This window comes from Camelus ferus, chromosome 22, assembly GCF_009834535.1.
Source record: "Camelus ferus isolate YT-003-E chromosome 22, BCGSAC_Cfer_1.0, whole genome shotgun sequence".
In the NCBI taxonomy this organism is placed as follows: Eukaryota; Metazoa; Chordata; class Mammalia; order Artiodactyla; family Camelidae; genus Camelus; species Camelus ferus.
In genome coordinates, this window is record NC_045717.1 from 16,484,962 (window position 1) to 16,502,082 (window position 17,121).

The 17,121-nt window shown below is 49.9% G+C and overlaps 2 protein-coding genes, 1 long non-coding RNA gene and 1 other non-coding gene across 4 annotated transcripts in view; 1 reads left to right on the top strand and 3 right to left on the bottom strand.

Moving 5' to 3' along the window:
- SLC5A5 (solute carrier family 5 member 5) overlaps positions 1-493 on the bottom strand; it is a 13,926-nt gene extending 13,433 nt beyond the window's left edge. The window contains 1 exon segment of the mRNA XM_032465284.1: positions 24-493. Within this exon segment, the coding sequence (XP_032321175.1) occupies positions 24-380 (357 nt within the window). The 5' untranslated portion in view covers positions 381-493.
- Positions 1-15,702, top strand: part of LOC116659015 — a 21,256-nt gene extending 5,554 nt beyond the window's left edge. The window contains exon 3 of the long non-coding RNA XR_004314285.1: positions 15,451-15,702. This is a non-coding gene — a long non-coding RNA (uncharacterized LOC116659015). The remainder of the gene's footprint in view (positions 1-15,450) is intronic.
- Positions 6,298-9,879, bottom strand: RPL18A (ribosomal protein L18a). Its single transcript, XM_006174807.3, has 5 exons — positions 9,755-9,879; positions 8,266-8,445; positions 7,518-7,647; positions 6,657-6,766; positions 6,298-6,445 (listed from the first exon to the last, which is right to left on the bottom strand). Exons 1-5 carry the CDS (start codon positions 9,770-9,772, stop codon positions 6,353-6,355), a joined length of 531 nt encoding a protein of 176 aa, XP_006174869.1. The 5' UTR covers positions 9,773-9,879; the 3' UTR covers positions 6,298-6,352.
- On the bottom strand, positions 6,938-7,070 carry LOC116659161. The gene has a single exon (XR_004314443.1). It is a non-coding gene; the product is annotated as a small nucleolar RNA SNORA68 (small nucleolar RNA).
- Positions 15,703-17,121: the final 1,419 nt, after the last annotated feature.

Sequence of the window (17,121 nt, forward strand, 5' to 3'; positions counted from 1 at the left end):
GCCTCCTGGCCTCTGCCCGGTACCTGGTAGGTGCTGGTGAGGCCCAGGCGGTAAAAGACCGGCAGGAAGAACAGAGCAGTGAGCAGAGAGTTAAGCAGCTGTCCCAGGCACATCCAGAGGAACTTGAGGCCGTAGCGATAGGCCTCGGCTGGCACTCCCAGCACCTGTACTGCCGACATGAAGCTGGCGGCCAGCGAGAGGCCGACGGGCAGGGCCGTCAGGCGCCGGCCACCGGTGAAGAACTCCTCGGCGCTGCGCTGCCCGCCTCGCGCTAGCCCGACCCACAGCCCGATGCCGGTGGACACCAGCAGCATGAGGGCGAAGACTCCGTAGTCCCAGGCTCCGAACGTGGCCCGCACCCCTGCCTCGACGCCGGCCATGAGGTGCAGGTGCAGGGACCAGGCAAGTCCTCGACCCTTCCAGCCACCCGAGAGCCCCGGTGAGGGAAGTTGGCAGCGGCCGAGAAGGCAGGACTGCACGGAGGTGGGAGGATGCTCAGCCTCCGCAGCGAGACCGCACTCGGGTCCCTTTTGGTCCCCGGTGGGCTGGGCAAGGACTCTGTTGATCCTCTCTGGGGTCGTCTGCCTCCCTGCCGTCCTCTTCGTTTTCACGTCTGTTTCCGCCGTCTTTCTGTCCGTCCACCTGGCCTCCCACTCGGTCCGGCTGCCCAGGGCGGCCGAGTATCCACCACCCAGCCGTCTGTCCCTCTTCCTGGGCGATATTGTCAGCGCTGACTGCTGGAGGTCTTGGTGGGGCTAAAAGGGACAGCTGACGGCGGCGGGCTGAGGATTTATCGGGCTCCGGGGTCAGCGAAACTCCGCCCCTAGACTTGGGGGCGGGCAGGACCCGCACCCTTTCCGCCCTGGACTGGGTCAGAGATACTGGGACAGGACACGTTGGTGACTGTTGGGGATTGGGGGGAGGATCCCAAATGCTCCCCTTGCTTCAGCATTCAAATCCCCACTGTTTGTATCTTGAGTTACTGGGAGCTCACTGACATACAGGACTGGGGTTTACTTTCAAGGTTGCAGTGTCTCATAAGACAAGTTTGCTCCACTTGAGGCCCTCCTCCAATAGGCACCTTGACCCACTACCTTTCTCTAGAGCCCAAGGGGAGGGCATCACCAAACCCCACCCTCAGGCTAAGCTGAATGGGAGGCAATGGGGTTCTGAGGGCATACAAATTTGAGGAAGACTGCTTCTCTCTGGGCCTCAGTTTCCTCATCTGTAAATGGGGATAAAATAGCCCTTGCTTCAGAGAAATAAACTGAATCTGCATAACAGGAGCCTGGCACAGAGTTCACTCATTTCTTCATCCATTCATTTGTTGGTTCCATTACCAAACATGCATTTAGCGTCTACCCAAAGCCAGGTATTAAGTGTATCATGGAAATCACGGGGGAGGGGCTGTCAGTGGCCATAAACCCGAATAAGTGGAGAGACTGCAATGTCCCTATCCCACAAATGAGAGACTGAGGCACATGGGAAGGGAAGTCTCTTGTTTGGGGTCATGTCATCAAGAAACCCAGCCACTGTCATCTTGGGGCCCTTTGCTGCTGGACCCACAGGGACTTTGGACTCTGGAGGCTCTGACCTCTGGGTTTGAGTCCTGACTCAACCTTCAAAAGCTCGGTTCCCTCAGTGGGGAGGGTATAGCTCAAATGGTAGGATGCATGCTCAGCATGCATGAGGTCCTGGGTTCAATCCCCAGTACCTCCTCAATAAACCTGATTGCCTCCCCCCACCAGTAAATAAATCTGGGTTCCCTCCTCCACAAGCGGGAAGAATCTAAGAATCCACTGGGTTGAATGCTAGGGTACCTAAACCCTCCCCAGCTTCTGCCGCCCCCTGGTGGCCGCCTTTTGCCTACACGTGCCATCCAAGCTGGGTCCAACATCTGCCAGGCTCCAGGCTTCCTCCTGTGTCGCCCGGGACTGTCTTTTCTCTCTCCCTCTCTGTGCACGGGTTCAGGGCCGGTCTGCTCTTCCTTGGGGCTGCGATACCACAGCTCCACATGGGCACCTATTGCCTGCTGGCATGCACCCAACGCCAGCGTCAGGAGGGTGGGGAGGACACCGAGTTCTTCCTCCTTCCACCTCCTTGCTGCATCCTTCTGGAAAATCTTTGTGAAAAAGGGGAAATCCGGGAGTTTTCCCAGCAAACCGTAGCAAATATGCAAATACATGCAAATTGATGTGAGTGCAGGCGTAGCTGGCTGTCTCCTCTGGCAGGGGTGGTAGGGGGATCCGTCCCCTGACAGCTGCTCTCTTCTACACTGGTGGAAGGAGGGTCCAGGCTGCAGACTGACACTTGGGCTGAGTCCCGTTCATTAAGCACCTACTGTGTGCAGGGGCCTGCACCCGGCACTAGGAACACAGCAGGATCCAGATGGACCCACCCTGCACAAGGGCTCAAGGCTCTGACAAAGCCAGCAGATGAATATCCATTTCAGAAGCTGATGGATGACAGGAGATGGTCCGGAGGGGGTCACCTTATGTGGGGACTCAGGGAAGGGATCAGCAGGCAGAGAATGAGAAAGGCTTGGCGAGAGGTGGAAGGGAGGGCCATGCGGTGGGAAGGAACAGGACAGAGAGGGTCACAAAGGACTTTAAGCCTCGATGAGGGGTCTGGATTTTATTCTGAGGGCGTTGTGGGGGTGAGAAGGGGGGATTGGAGAGTTCGGAGCAAATGAGGAACCCAATGAGAAATGCATGGATTTAGAACATGTTCTGGACTTCCCGGACGTGAGAGGAGGTCGAGTTGGGAGACTTGAGAGGTGGAGGTGGAAGGTGGTGGGGAGCAGGGAGGAAGAAGCAGTCCCACCTTCCTTGACTGTATGATTATGGAATGGGAGGAAGGCAGGCAGGACCCCAGGACCCTCCACTGATGGGGGAAGAGGAGCAGGGTGATCCCTGAAGGCCCAGCAGGGGCAGAAATGTCTAAGAAGTCTAAGAAGGGGCAGAAATGTCAGAGTACTGGGTGGGTATCTGCTGCCTGGGCATCCCCAGCATCCCCACATCGCCCTGGAGGGGTCAGAGATAAGAGGTTGTGAGCTACTCTAGCTCCAGCATGATCTACTGGGTAACTGTCCTTGAACATCTAATCCTGCATTCAGTAAAAGCAAACCACTTTTACTATGGGTGGCTGTCACTGAGATTCCCTGGTTCCAAATCTGGAGATTCTGATCCCATGATTCTGAGTTTCTCTGGGTTTCAGGATCTAGTATGGGTCTCTGGGGCCCCCACTCAACTTGCCTTGCCTTAGTACTTGCCCTTGCTCCCATGGTCCTGATTCAAGAGTAAGGTGCTGGGTGGGTCAGGGAGGGGCGGCTCTCCCCCAGGGCTCCCAGCCATGCCCGGGCCCTGACATGTGGCACAAGGACAAGCCCAGGGACAGGACCTGGGAGCGCCTCTGTACCTGAGGAGGTGGGCAGGGTCTACCGGGCTTCGCAGGTTCCAGATTCCTGCCCTCATCATCCTTGGGCTGGCTGTGAGCCCAGGAAAGGGCCTGTTGCTCTCTGGGCCCCAGCTGACCAGTGGGGACTCTGTGATCCAACTGGCTGATCCCGCCACACAGGCCCCACAGGGAAGGGCCCATTTCCTCCTAGCTCCAGGCCCTTGCTCTGGTTGGTCCTGGCACCTCCAATCCTGCCAGAGATTGAGGGCTCAGTTAAATGATTCTCACCTCCAGCCAGCGTCCCAGTGGCTGCTCTAAGCAAGGTTTGTAAGGAATTACCAGGTGGGTGTCTGTGGATAGTTATGAGTAGATGGAAGGGTGGCCGGCTGAATAGGCTTATGTTAGTGAGCCGGGGACTCACTCATTATTTGGTTTAGTCTCCTCAGTAACAAGATTGACCCTGTCCCCCAGCTGGTTGGGACAAAGCCATTCCAGCTGGTTCTCAGGCTGTAACAAGGATGAAGTGTTGGTGGCTTCAAGGTGGGGATGGGGGTGCATGGGGAGCCTTTGTGGAGCCCTGGCCTTCCACCTTCCAGGCAGCGCATTCTCTCGCAAGACTCCTGGCCTCTCGACCTATAGCTCATCTGAAGCCTTCCCCACCCCTGCCCCCAGACCTAGGGGATCACCAATCCCACCCTACACAGGAAGAAAGTAAGGCTGAGAGGGCAGAGACTTGCCCCAGCACAGGCATCAAGGCCCACCTCCAGGCGATGAGTGACAGTTTTAGATCGTAGCCTAGAAATGACTGGTGTTTACTTCTCAAGTTCTACTCATGCAGACACAGGGTCAGGCATTCAAGTTCCTCCCACCTTTTTGCTCTTGGGTATAAGTTCATGGCCAAAGACAGCTGCTGAAGTGCCAGCTATCATGCCTATATTCTAGCCCCAATGGTAGTTCCTGGAAATAGCACATGTCACTACTGCTAATATCACATGGTCATACCTAACGAAAGGGGGGCTGAGAAACTTTTCTGGGTGGCATCTAGAAATGGAGATCCCTATTACTGAGGAAGGAGATGATTATTTGGGGGCAACTAGGAGTTTCTGCCAGAAATCACAAGATTAAACCGACTAGGCAAACATCAAGAAAAATTTGGCCTGGCTCCTGAAAATATACTTAAACATCAAAAAGTATCCTGAGAAAAAGTATTTGCAACATATATGGGGAAATATTTTTTCAGGCTTTTTGCCCCACATACATGAGCTGTAACAAAAAACAAACCCAGCAGCCCAGTAGACACGGTTCACGTTCATTTTACTTTTCATGTGAAAAACTTTATATCACGGCCAAATGCCTCCTCCACAGAAGGCAAAGCAAAATCAAGTCCCAAGGTTTTTTTCAATCACGAGCTTGCTAACTCATGGTGTTAAGGCTGGAGAAAAATATGCCCCCTTCTTAAACGGTGTTGAGTGATTCAATACATCCATGGAAGGCATCTTGGCAGAGTTAACATCAAAAACTTGACCCGGCAATGCCAGGCCCAGGACTCTACTGTCATTACCCAACGTGGTGCAGATACAGGAAGAAGGCTACCCATTACCCTTTTCTGGGTCCCACACACACTGAACTCTTCCTGGAGACAGTGTCACATGTGGTCCTGACAGGCTGGGGACAGAAATCCAATCAATAAACATGAGCAGACATGTGGCTTACAAACCTCAGTGAGGCCAGTACAGCGATCTGTGGAGACCAATCTAGGCAGAGCCCTCAGCAAGTGCAAAGGCCAGGAGGTGGGAAGAGCCAAGGGTACTGGAACAGCGGACAAAGCAGCCAGAAAGAACCCACGGTCTTTCCTGTGAGAACAGCTAGCTGCATGTGAGCCCTGCCCCAGGTATCTGGGCATCTCTCCAACAGATGGGGTCTGGAGTGAACTGGTTTTCTGGAAATCACCCGGGCTCATCATGCCAACTAGCCCCACAGGCTGGGGAGGGGAGGCTGTGCCCTTGCTCAGGACCCTCCAGGTCAGGCTGCTCCCCCACACTACCCTTTTGTGTTTCAGCTTCTTCCCAACCCATGGCTCTTTGGAAAACAAGGCAGGTCCTCACTGACCTTGTCTCCACTGCCTGCACAGTGGTGACTCCCCAAGACTTGTTAACAGTAAATGATTGATACCTCGACCTTCTGAATAAGACACCAAGGTCCAAAGGGCTGGGGCTGCCCAAAGTGAAACACCAAGGACACACTCAAGCCATCTGAGCTCTCAGCTGGGCCTCAGCCTCCTGGGTGGTTACTACCCGCAGGGTGGGATTAACTTCAAGCCTGGAATTCCCCAGGCCTCAAGCAGTTTGCTGGAGACAGATGCCCACTGTGAGACCTTTGCCTCCTTGGGCAGGATTAGGACAGTGTCATTCATTCAAGGGGCCCCCAGCTGGTGAAGGGGAAACAAGTGCAGCAGAGCAGGCCCATGGCCCTCTTGGGTGCCCCCGCGCGTCTGCTCTGAGGATCCTGACCAGGGTTGTAGGCTGGGGGTAGGCGCAGACCCCAGGAGGAATGAATCAACCCAATTCCCTTCAGAATCCAGCTGTCATCTCACCACTGCAGAAATGCAGGGAGATGAGGACAGTGTCTAACAAGGTAGGTGAGACAGATCTGGGGGCCAAACCTGTGCCTACAGCACACCCTGGAGCTCATAGTAGAGGGGTGCCTGATGGCAGTGAATGAGCCAGAGAGCTGGGGGAGGAGGCCGGGGAGGGCATTTGCTATTCCTAGGGCTCCCCTTCTGGAGAATCCGGTGTTCGGGCTCCACTTAAGGAGGACCCCTCCCAGAGCAGAGAACTCACAGCTTGGCTGCGTCCTTTAGAGTTCTGCAGGGCGTGCAAAGAAAACAAGTGGGTCTGAGCACCTGGTTTCCCCAAAGAGTTTATTTGGGCAGAAGGGGGACAGGAAGGCCCTGCACCTAAAAGAAGGTGTTGGGCCTCTTGGTGGTGAAGCGTGGCTTGTGCTGGCGACGCAGGACCCGGTGGGGCAGCGGGAACTTGATCTTGGAGTCCTGTGATGAGGAGAGGCAGGTGAGGGGGGCTGAAAGCTCTCAACATGGTCTTCCAGGGACCACTGAGGTGTGGCCACCCCCCACTGGGCTCCTGCGTCAAACCAGGTACCTTCCAGCAACTTCTAAGGCTGGGGGAGTAGCCAGGCCAGCTCGGTGTTCCAGGGAAGCCCCCTCAGCCCAGCCCACTCAGCAGGGCCCCCAAGGCACTCACGTGGAACTGCTTGACCGCTGGTCGGCGGCACTTGCTGGCTGCAATCTCCTCCACCTTCATGATTTGGATGGAGTGGGCCCGGGCGCGGTGCCGGGCGCCCATGTCTCGGTCTGCAGGGAATGGGAGGGGGCAGGTGAATGGGTACTCCTGAGATGCGGCACTTCCCAAACCTTCTCCGATCAAGTGCTTGAGGGGGGTGCCGGGAGAGGGGATAAGGTGGCAGCAGTGACTTGGGGACTGGGTGGCCACAGCATATGGTCCCAGCAGGCACTGGCTACCAGCGATGTAGAACCTCCAAATTCACTTTGAGGGGCACAGCTGCAGCCCCCCAAAGGCGACGAGATCCACTTGCTGTTAGCACCTCTGTTTAAACCGCTGCCACGAGAAACAGCAGTTCTTGGGTTTAGGTGCTTGGGTTCTGGTCCCAGCAGGTGACCCTCCCTGGGAGCACCTGGGGCCACTAACACCAGGTCCCAACACTGGATACGGGCTGGACTAGGTTCTGGGTGGGAGCTGCATTCTATACAAGGGGTGGACCTCAAGAGGAGGGTTCCAGATACAGAGGTGGTGGGTGAACCCGTTTGAGGATGACTCAAGGTCCCACCCTCCAATCCCCCAAGTCTACTTGCTGCCCAGTTCCAGAAAAAGGTGTGCTTAGAGCACCCTTTCCACTCTGCCCGCCCACTAAGCAAACACCTCCCCTGTATCCCAGGTCACCGTCCCTGGGACTCCCACCTCTGCCCCAGAAGCCCCTTGCATCTGTCCTGCCTCAGTCTGGCAGGAAAGCAGTCAGACTGAGCCACAGGGCCCTGCCATGTGAGTCTAAAGGAGGGACCGGGCTGTGGAGCCCTGGTGGCTTACAGCACTGAGTGACGGCGCCTGCTGTGGTCAGGTCCCGGTACTCCCGGTACATGTTGTGGGTGCCGCTGCGGGAGTCATAGCGCAGCCAGATGCCGAAGTTCTTCACCCGCAGGGGAGATTTCTCGAACACCTGCCAAGGAACGACTGGCTGAGGTGAGAGCAGCAAGGGGCTTCAATTTGGCCCCTGTCATCCCCGAACCTCTGCCTCAAAGAACAGCCCAGAACTGCCAACCCCTCCTCCCCGGCCTCTCTTATGCCTGATTCTCAGTCCCTGCCCCTTCAGGCAACTGAAGGGAATCTGCTGTCCAAGGGAAATTCCCATGGCAACAGCAGGGGGTACAGAGCAGTCCAGGCCTGGACCAACACAGCTCCAAATTCCTCCGTAACCCACCTCTCCTGGGATCACCTGGGCTGAAAACCAGCTGCCACCCACTGGAGCCCGACGGTGCAGAGTCCAGCACCCATCACAGCAAATGTGCCCAGGTGACAGCACCTCTCCTCACTTTATAGATGAGGCCCAGGGAAGGTGATAGTCTCAGCCAAGGTGTCCCAGCGCACCTTCCCTCGGCCTTGGGCTTTCTCCGCAGTGAAAGGGCACTGAGGCACCCATTCCATCCTGACCTAGGGCCTGACCACCAGATGGGAACAGGACCAGGGGTTGTAAAGTCTGGTAACTCTGAGGGGTGACTGATGCCCCATGGGAAGGTGTAAATCCACTCCAAGCCCCACTCAGCCTGACACCCCATACCTGTCCACAGTAGACAATCTCCCCGGAAGACTTCTTCATTTTTTTCAGCTGAGACACAAAGTACCAGAAACGGGACTTGGCAACAACGTGATTAGGCGCAAAGATTCGCATGCGATAGAGAGGCGGTGTGCGGCATTTGGGGGTGGGCAGGCAGCGCCCCACCACCTTGTACTCTCGCAGCTGCAACAGAAATAGGGGTGAGGTGGGACCAGCACCCAGAGCCAACCATGGAGACGCACCCCACTCCCTTTCTCAAGCTTGTTGACAACTGGATCGGGGATGAAGAGGGAACATCCCCGGACTCCAGGGCCTCCATGTGAAATCTCGGTGACTGTGGGTCACACCACTGTCCAAACCTTCCCCATTAAAAAGAATAAGGGAAGGATGATTAACCAAGGTGCCTGTGTGCCCTTTGCCCTGGCTGAGGAAAACTGGGTGCAGTTGTGAAATTCCCTTCCCTTCCTCTCCCTTTATACTGGCCAGAACTTAACAGCCAAGCTGCCTCCTTCCCCCACAATATCTCTGCAGCTCACATCTTGCTAAAATCCTCTTTCATCCAGGATCTCAGAGATAGTGAGCAGCCTGAGATCTCATAGCCAACTCCTGGCAGAACCAGGACAAAAGTCCAGTTCCCTCCCCAGCCTTGGGCTCCCTGCACTGCTGTCGTGACTCGCAGCTGCCTCAGTTTCCCCAGCTGCAGTTCAAGGGTTTGGACTCCCAAGTAGAAGCTCCCTGTTAACACAGATGCAAAGCGGCAGATGTTTGCCAAATCTAAATCCTGTGATATTACAGAAAGGAGCCACTTCCACAAATGACTCGTCATCATTCTAATACCGAAAGAAAACGGTCCCAAATATCACAATCTAGCTTCCTACTTCCACCTCATTTGACTTATCGGCCTCATGGACTACCCACTCGGGAAGGGACCGATGCGATCGGACTCTTTTCAAGTGTGGAAAAGCACTGGAAAACTGAAAATGATCCAACCGTACTGCTTCTCCCCAGGGCCTGCTCTTTCATAGTGCCCTCTAATTTTGCCTAGCACTTGCCACAGCGAAAAGGCTCGCACTCCCCATATCAGCTCAGACTTAAACTTTTCTTCTACTTCTCACAGTCAAGGGAGAACCAAGTACTACTGCTTGCCCGCCCCATCCCCCCAACCACGTCCACTTTGTCAATGGAGAAACTGAGGCTCGGAAGCTCAATGAGGTCCCTGAGCGCGTGTTTCAACGCCGAGCACCTTGTCCCTTCCCTTGGAAAGGAGACTCAGCCTGCCCGATCCCCGCCGTCCCCGAGCCCACCCGGGCCATGCACCGGCCTCCCCACGCGGCTCCCGCGGTGGCCGCCATATTGGCGGCCACTGGGGGCGGCGGCGCGCGGGGCCTAGCCAGGAGCGCGCACTCCCAACGTGTCCCATGCCTCCTCCCGCGGCCCCCGATTCGGCCTGCGTCCCGTTCGCCGACTCCCTGGTCCACCGCGCTCGCCTTACTGTGCCCGAAGCCTTCATAGCGCTCTATCCGCACTCGCCGCCACCCACGAAAAGGAAGTAGCGGCCCTCGCGCAGCCGCTCACCTTGATTTCGTTGACGGAAGTCCCTCCCCTTCGAGGACGCCAGTCTATTGGCTCCTCGGCCTCGCGCTCAATAAGAACTGCTTTTTCATTGGCTTCGGATCCGCCAACCTCTCACAGCCCCGCCTCTCTTCGCGGCGAGACTACAACTCCCAAGAAGCAGCGCGGCTAGACCCGTCTATTACACCGCGAACGTAAGGGAGCGTCAGCGCGCGCGGCAAGCCGGGAGCTGCCCAAGAAGTCTCGGTGGCAAGTTCCACGAGTGTTCCTCATCCCCGTGATGCTTCTGTATATAGAACCAGACCTTGGGTAATCGCGATGTTTATGGGGACATCGCGGCACTTCCTCCCACTCCGGGTCTCTTTTCACCCCGGAGCTCTCGAGCCACGGACCTGAGAATTCTCATCTGTAAAATGGAAATACTAGTGTTTTTCTCCTAGAAATGTTGCAATAATCAGATAAAATAACCCGTGTGAAACGTCAGGCACAGAACAATCAACAATTAACAAGCATTAACATTCATTAAACAATGTAATGCTAGTTATTATTGTGATTATTGGGAGGAGGTCTGGTTTGTGTTTCAAAGTAGCAGATTCAAACCCCTGCTTGCTTCCAGGACAGATCCTGGCGCAGCGTCTGACCGGGGCAGGGAGGGTGGTGCTAGAACTGATCGAGGTGCAGCCCCACCTTTGAGGGCCTTCGGGCTCAGCAATTTGCTTGGGCAAAAAGAGGCTCTCCTGGAGGGGAGACCGAGGGTGGAAAAGGAAAGAACTCACTATGTCAGGCTGTGAAGAGAAACGAAGAGGAAAGGGGATAAATTGGAGGGTTTATTTTAGGAAGGAGGGCTCTTGGAGGAGGTGACAACTAAGCCCAATTAGAATCTTTCTTTTTTAAATTAAATTAATAACAGCTTAATTGAGATAGACTTCACATACCATACAATTCATCCATTTAAATTCAGTGGTTTTTACTACAATATTTTTTACATTCACAGACACATTCATATATATATACACACATATATACACACACACACACACATATATATTATATTATATGCACAGTTGTGCAACATTACCATAAACTTTAGAACATTTCCGTTATCTCCCACAGAAACCCCTTACCCTTTACAGTCACTTGCCATTCAAAACTCTGCCATCCCAGCCCTAGGCAACTAAGAATCTACTTCCTGCCTCTATGGATTTCCCAATTCTAGACATTTTACATAATTGGAATCATACAAAATGAGATCTTTTGTGATTGGCTTCTTTCACTTAGCATAACGTTTTTAAGGTTCATTCATATCTTCCCCTAGTTTGTTTTTCTTTTCAACTTTTTAATTGAAATATATAGTCAGTTTACAATGTGTCAATTTCTGGTGTACAGCATAACTTTTCAGTCATACATATACATACATATATTCGTTTTCATATTATTTTTCATTATAGATTATTACAAGATATTGAATATAGTTCCCTGTGCTATACAGAAGAAATTTGTTTTTTCATCTACTTTCTATGTAGTTAATATTTGCAAATCTTGAACTCTCAGTTTACCCCTTCCCACCCCCTTCCCCTAACCATAAGATTGTTTACTATGTCTGTGAGTCGTTTCTGTTTTGTAGATGAGTTCATTAGTGTCTTTTCCCTTTTTTTAGATTCCAAATATGAGCGATATCATATGGTATTTTTCTTTCTCTTTCTGGCTTACTTGAAGTGACTATTTCCTAATGTAACGTTTTAATTCCTTTAATGATTTTTTTCACTATATTTTTGAGTTATTTCTGTAGTGGTTGCTCTAGAGCTTACTGCTTACATCTCAGCTTAGAATCTTCTGGGATTTATGCTGCCTTAGTTTTAATGAGATATAGAAATAGTGCTATATAGCTCATTTCCTCTTCCCCTTTTGTCCTATTATTATTATTATTGTTATACATAGTACATATACATATGTTACAAAACAAATGATGCATTGTTATAATTATTACTCCATACAATTCTATGCCTGTTAAGGAATCTGAGAAAATAAAACAGGGCAAGTATATATTTATAGACTTGTTATAGTCATTTTCTCCTTTCGAATTTCTGGTTCTCTTCCTTTGTTTTTGTTGATTAGAGTCACTACCTGCTGTCATTTCCTGATTCCAATACAGCTTTGTTCCTCTCGTTTCCTTTATGCTATTATTGTCAAATATATTACATTTCTACATGTGACAGGCCCCCAAATAAAATTAATATATATTTTTAGTGTTTTTTTAATCCTGAATTTGAAAAAAATTTGGGGGGGGGGGTGGAATTAGGTTTGATTGATTTATTTACGTGGAGATCCTGGAGATTGAACCCAAGACCATGTGCAAGTTTAGCACCCGCTCTACCACTGAGCTATTCCCTCCCCTAATATATATCTTTATACAACTGCTTCTTAAAATCAGCTAAGAGACAAAAGGAGAAGAAATATGCATGTACGCTGTTTTTGATAATTACAGAATTACCTTTATCTGCAGTCTTTAATTTTTCACGTGTGTTGGAATCTGGGGTCCTTCTGTGCTGAAGTCATGAACCCCACACGGGAGGAGATTGGTTAGTGTCCACCGCCATCCTGGCGGAAAATCCGGAGACTTGGTGGGAGAGGAACATGATGGAAGAAGGGCGGTCAGGGCATCACGCCTGCAAGCCCTGGCTCTGGCCTCCTCCCTGCGCTGACTACCGGGCAAGAGGCAACCCCATCCGAATGGCGCTGCCGTGAGTGTCCACTAGGTGGCGGCAGAGCCCCTGTTAGCCTTTGCCGGGCGGAAGCCAATAGCCGGGACAAAGGAGTGGGGCAGAAACAGGTTTAAATCCCATCGATGAGATGGTTTCCTGGCGCATCACGGCTCTGGGCCTCAGTTTCCTCATCTGTAAAACGAGGCTAATAGTAGTCCCCAGCTTGTAGGATTGTTGGGAGGTTTAAATGGTGTATAATTGTTTGGACTGCGGTGGCAGAGGTTCTGCCATTGCTGGCTGCGCCTCTCCGTCTGTGCCTTTCCGTCTGTTCATGAACTCACTGCTCAGGGATCTAGTGTCCCCAGGATGCGAGGAGGAAACAAGCAGTGGAAAGCAGTCCTGGAGCCTGGGGCACAAATTGAGTCCTCCAAGGGCAAGAGGGGGTCCAGAGAAGGGGAATTTCTCTCTCGCAGACAGAGCCCTGGCCTTGAGGCCTGGCGCTTCTATCTCCAAAGCCTGGGTCAGGGTGACCCCAGCAGCTAGAGAGGAGGGACAAACACACGTGTGTGTGTGTTCGTGTCCTGCCTAATGTTTGTTTAAAGGTTTTATTTCTCTCTCTCTCTCTTGACGTTTTGGCCCTGCCTGGCAAGTGCTGCTGTGGACCCCGGGGCACCCCTGACCCACCCTCTCACTCCCCTGTGCACCCCTCTGGGCTGCCCCGACCTCTGGCCACAAAGGAATCTGAGCCAATAAGCTGGTCCTGGACCCGGGTTTTAAGCTGGGCGTCCCTCTGTCTCTGTTTTATTACCAATCAGGTGCAGACAACTTCCTGGTTATATAGGCTCTGGGATCCAGTTTGTTAATCCTGTGTCTCTGCCGCACCTCAATCACTAGCACCAGGCTGCCCTTCCTGGGCTATCTTGGCTGTCACCATTGGAGCTCCCCTATCCTGCTCACTTCCTTCCGCATCTCTGCTACTGGCACCTCCATCCTTCTAGGGCTCAGCTGGTCGAAGTCCTGCTCCTGTCCTTTTGGTCCCCCAAATGTCCCCAAGACACCCATTCCCCTGTACCCTAGGTACCACCTCATCCAGGACCTGGCCTCCTGCCCCCATCCTCCCCTCTCCCTAATTGTTCCTGCTTTCAACCCTCCTAAGTTTCCTCCTCCAGATTCATTCATTCATTCATTCTCTACCGTGCGTGCACCAGACACTGGGAATTCTCCCGGCACCAGGATAACCAAAAACTCCAACCCTGAGGGAGCCGACATACCTACCAATCGGAGAAATGGACAAAAGTGAGATAAAGAAGAAAAACAGTTGCCATGGCAGAGCGAGACATGCGCTCGGGAGAAAAATAAAGTGAAGCAGGCTGTCTCCTTCAGCTCCAGGAAGCTATCTCCTCCCACTCATGCCTGGGGCCCAGACCGTCATATTTTTTTTCAGCCTATGTTTGGCGGGAGGAGCCCTAGGGAACTGTGAGGAAGGGCAGCAAAGCAAGAGGGAGGCTCTTTCTTCCTGTCACTCACCCTCCCCTAGCTTCAATTCTTCCGCTCTGTGAATGGGGATCACAGTCCACACGCTAAGATTGTTTTGAGGATTAACTGAGTTGCTGCGTGTAAAAAGCCTTGGTGGGCACCTGGTGTACCTGTGAGCACCCGATATGTGTTTTCTGTTCTCATTATCAATGATTGTTCTGGTTCATGGTCAAGCTCTGAACAGCAGCTCTGATAAATCCCATTTCCCCTCCCATCCTGCGTAGCTAAACATGTTTCTTTTTTTAAGCAAGTACTTAACTTTTATCTTTTTTTTTTCTTTTTTACTGAAGTAGAGCCAGTTTACAATGTTGTGTTGATTTCTGGTGAACAACATAATGCTCCAGTCATACATATATAATACATATACTCATTTTCATATTCTTTTTTCATTATAGGTTACTTCAAGATAATGAATATAGTTCCCTGTGCTATGCAGAAGAAATTTGTTGTTTATTTTATATATAGTAGTTAGTATCTGCAAATCTCAAACTTAACTTTTTAAAAATTGATTGTATTTTTTAAATTAGGTTTATTATATATATGTATTTTTAAGGGAGGCAGTGGGGATTGAATCCAGGACCTCGTGCATGCTAAGTATGCACTCTACCACTGAGCTATACCCTACTCCACCTCGAACTTAACTTTTAAACACTATTAACAGATACAAAATTCAACAGGCACAAAAAGTAAACAACATAAACTACCTTCCTCTTTCACCCATCATGGCCCCCTAGTTGCCTTCCCCACGGGAGCAAGTTGTTTCTGTTTCCCTGCCAAGAGCATCTTTGCACATATGAGGAAATCCTCATTATCTCTTCTTTTTCTCTGCAGACTGAAGCTTCCTGCCCAGACAGATTTGCACCTTGCTTTTTCCTTCACAAAGTATCTGGAAGGTCTTCCCACACTGTCACCATTGGGCTGCCCTATTCTTTTGCATAGCTGTGTAATATTCCATGCTGACAATGGCCATTGTTTATTCAATGAATCCCCTGTGGCTGGACATTGAGCTTGCTTCTAACTGAATGCTGTTACAAACAGTGCTTTAAAAAATCAGTAACATGATATAGGTATCATTCCTGGAAGGCTCTTTTGCTAGAAGGAATCTTGCTGGGTTTCAGGGTAATTTCTTCAGCTTCATCTGATCCCCTCCATAGGGCTGGGTCATTTCCACTCTTTTTTTTGGTTGTCAAATAACCCTCTATTAAATCACTTTTCTCTGTAGTTCTTTACTAGCTGGGCATTCCAGCGCACCACTGTTGATGTTATCTATGATGTCGTGAGGGTGGTGGCCATCAACATTGCTGCCCACAGACTGGGCAGGATCTCTTTAATGGTTCCAGAGAGTTCTCTTGCTAAAGATCGGTGCCCCATCTGTCAGGCAATATTGACAATCTCATTAAAAGTGATGTGTCCACGGTGCTTAGTGTTTTTCTGCTTCTTTCTGTCTCTTGGTGGTTCCCTGAGGGCTTTGATGATCAGGGCAGAGGCGGAAGGTACCACCTCAATCTATGTCTGTCTGTTCTAAATGGTCAGTTTCACTGTAATCCTCAGAAACTTCTAATCTCCAGTTGCCTTGGTAGTGTCATCACCAGCCTTTTTTGGAGACAAACCCAGAGGACCGATCTTGGGGGCCAAGGCAGATGTGGCACCAACTTGTTGGCCATTCATATATCTTCTTTGGTGAAGTGTCTATTCAAATCTGTTGCCCAATTTCTTATTGAGTCATTTGTCTTATATTATTGAGTTATAAGAATTATTTATATATTCTAGATACAAGTATTTTGTTTATTTAATATATGTATTGCAAATATTTTCTTCCTGATCTGTGTCTTTTAAAATTTTTTTTTTTTTTTGCAGGAGAGGTGATTAAGTTTATTTAATTTATTTATGTACCATTCTTTTTAATGGAGGCATGGGGATTGAACCCAGGACCTTGTGCATGCTAAGCACACACTCTACCACTGAGCTATATACTCCCCACCTCCAATCTGTATCTCACCTTTCTGTTTTCTCAGTGGTGTTATTTGAAGAGCACAATGATAAAGTCTAATTCATCAATGTTTTCCAGCTAAGATAACTTTGCCTACCGTAAGTTTGCAAAATTTTTCTACTATGGTTTTTTAAAATGTCTTATAGTTTTAGGTTTTGCATTCAGGTCTGTGATCGATTTTGAGTTAATTTTGTGTATGACGTGAAGTAAAGGTTGATGTTAATTGCTTTCCATATGATGTCTAGTTGTTCCAACACTATTTGTTGAAAAGACTTTCCTTTCCTCCATTTAATTGTCTCAGTATCTGTGTCAAAAATCAACTGGCTATATTTATATGGGTCTATTACTCTAGTCTATTCTGTTTTGTTGATCCATCTTTTCATCAGTACCAAATAGTCTTGATTACTGTAACTCTGTAGTAAGCCTAGAAGTCAGGTAGAATAATTTCATCTTTTTAAAATTCACTCTGGCCCTTTTCAGTTCTATAGGAATTTTAAAGTCAGTGACAGTTTCTACCCCCCAAAATTCTGCTGAATTTATATTGGAATTTCACTGAATCTATAGGTCAGAAGAAGAGAACTGATATAATACCATTGAGTCTTCCAATCCATGAACATGGTATATCTTCCTGTTTATTTAAATCTTGATAAATTTCTCTTAGCAATATTTGTAGCTTTTAGTGTAAAGATCTTAGACTTTTTTTTGGTTGGATTTATTCCTAGGTATTTTATCTTTTTTGGTGCTGCTATAAATGGAATTTAATTTTTTTTCATTTTTCAATTGTTTTCTGCTATATATAAAAATTCAATTGATTTTTTAAAAAAATTGGTTGATTGATTTAAAGAGAGGTACTGAGAATTGAACCATGCTATACATGCACTCTACCACTGAGATATACCCTCCCCCAAATGAATTTTATATATTAACTTTAAAAATTGAACTTGCTAAATTCATTTATTGGTTCTAGTAATTGTCACTGGATTCCCTTGGATTTTTTTTACATAAACAAAACATACTTTGTTTATCATCTGCAAACAGGGACAGATTTACTTCCTCCTT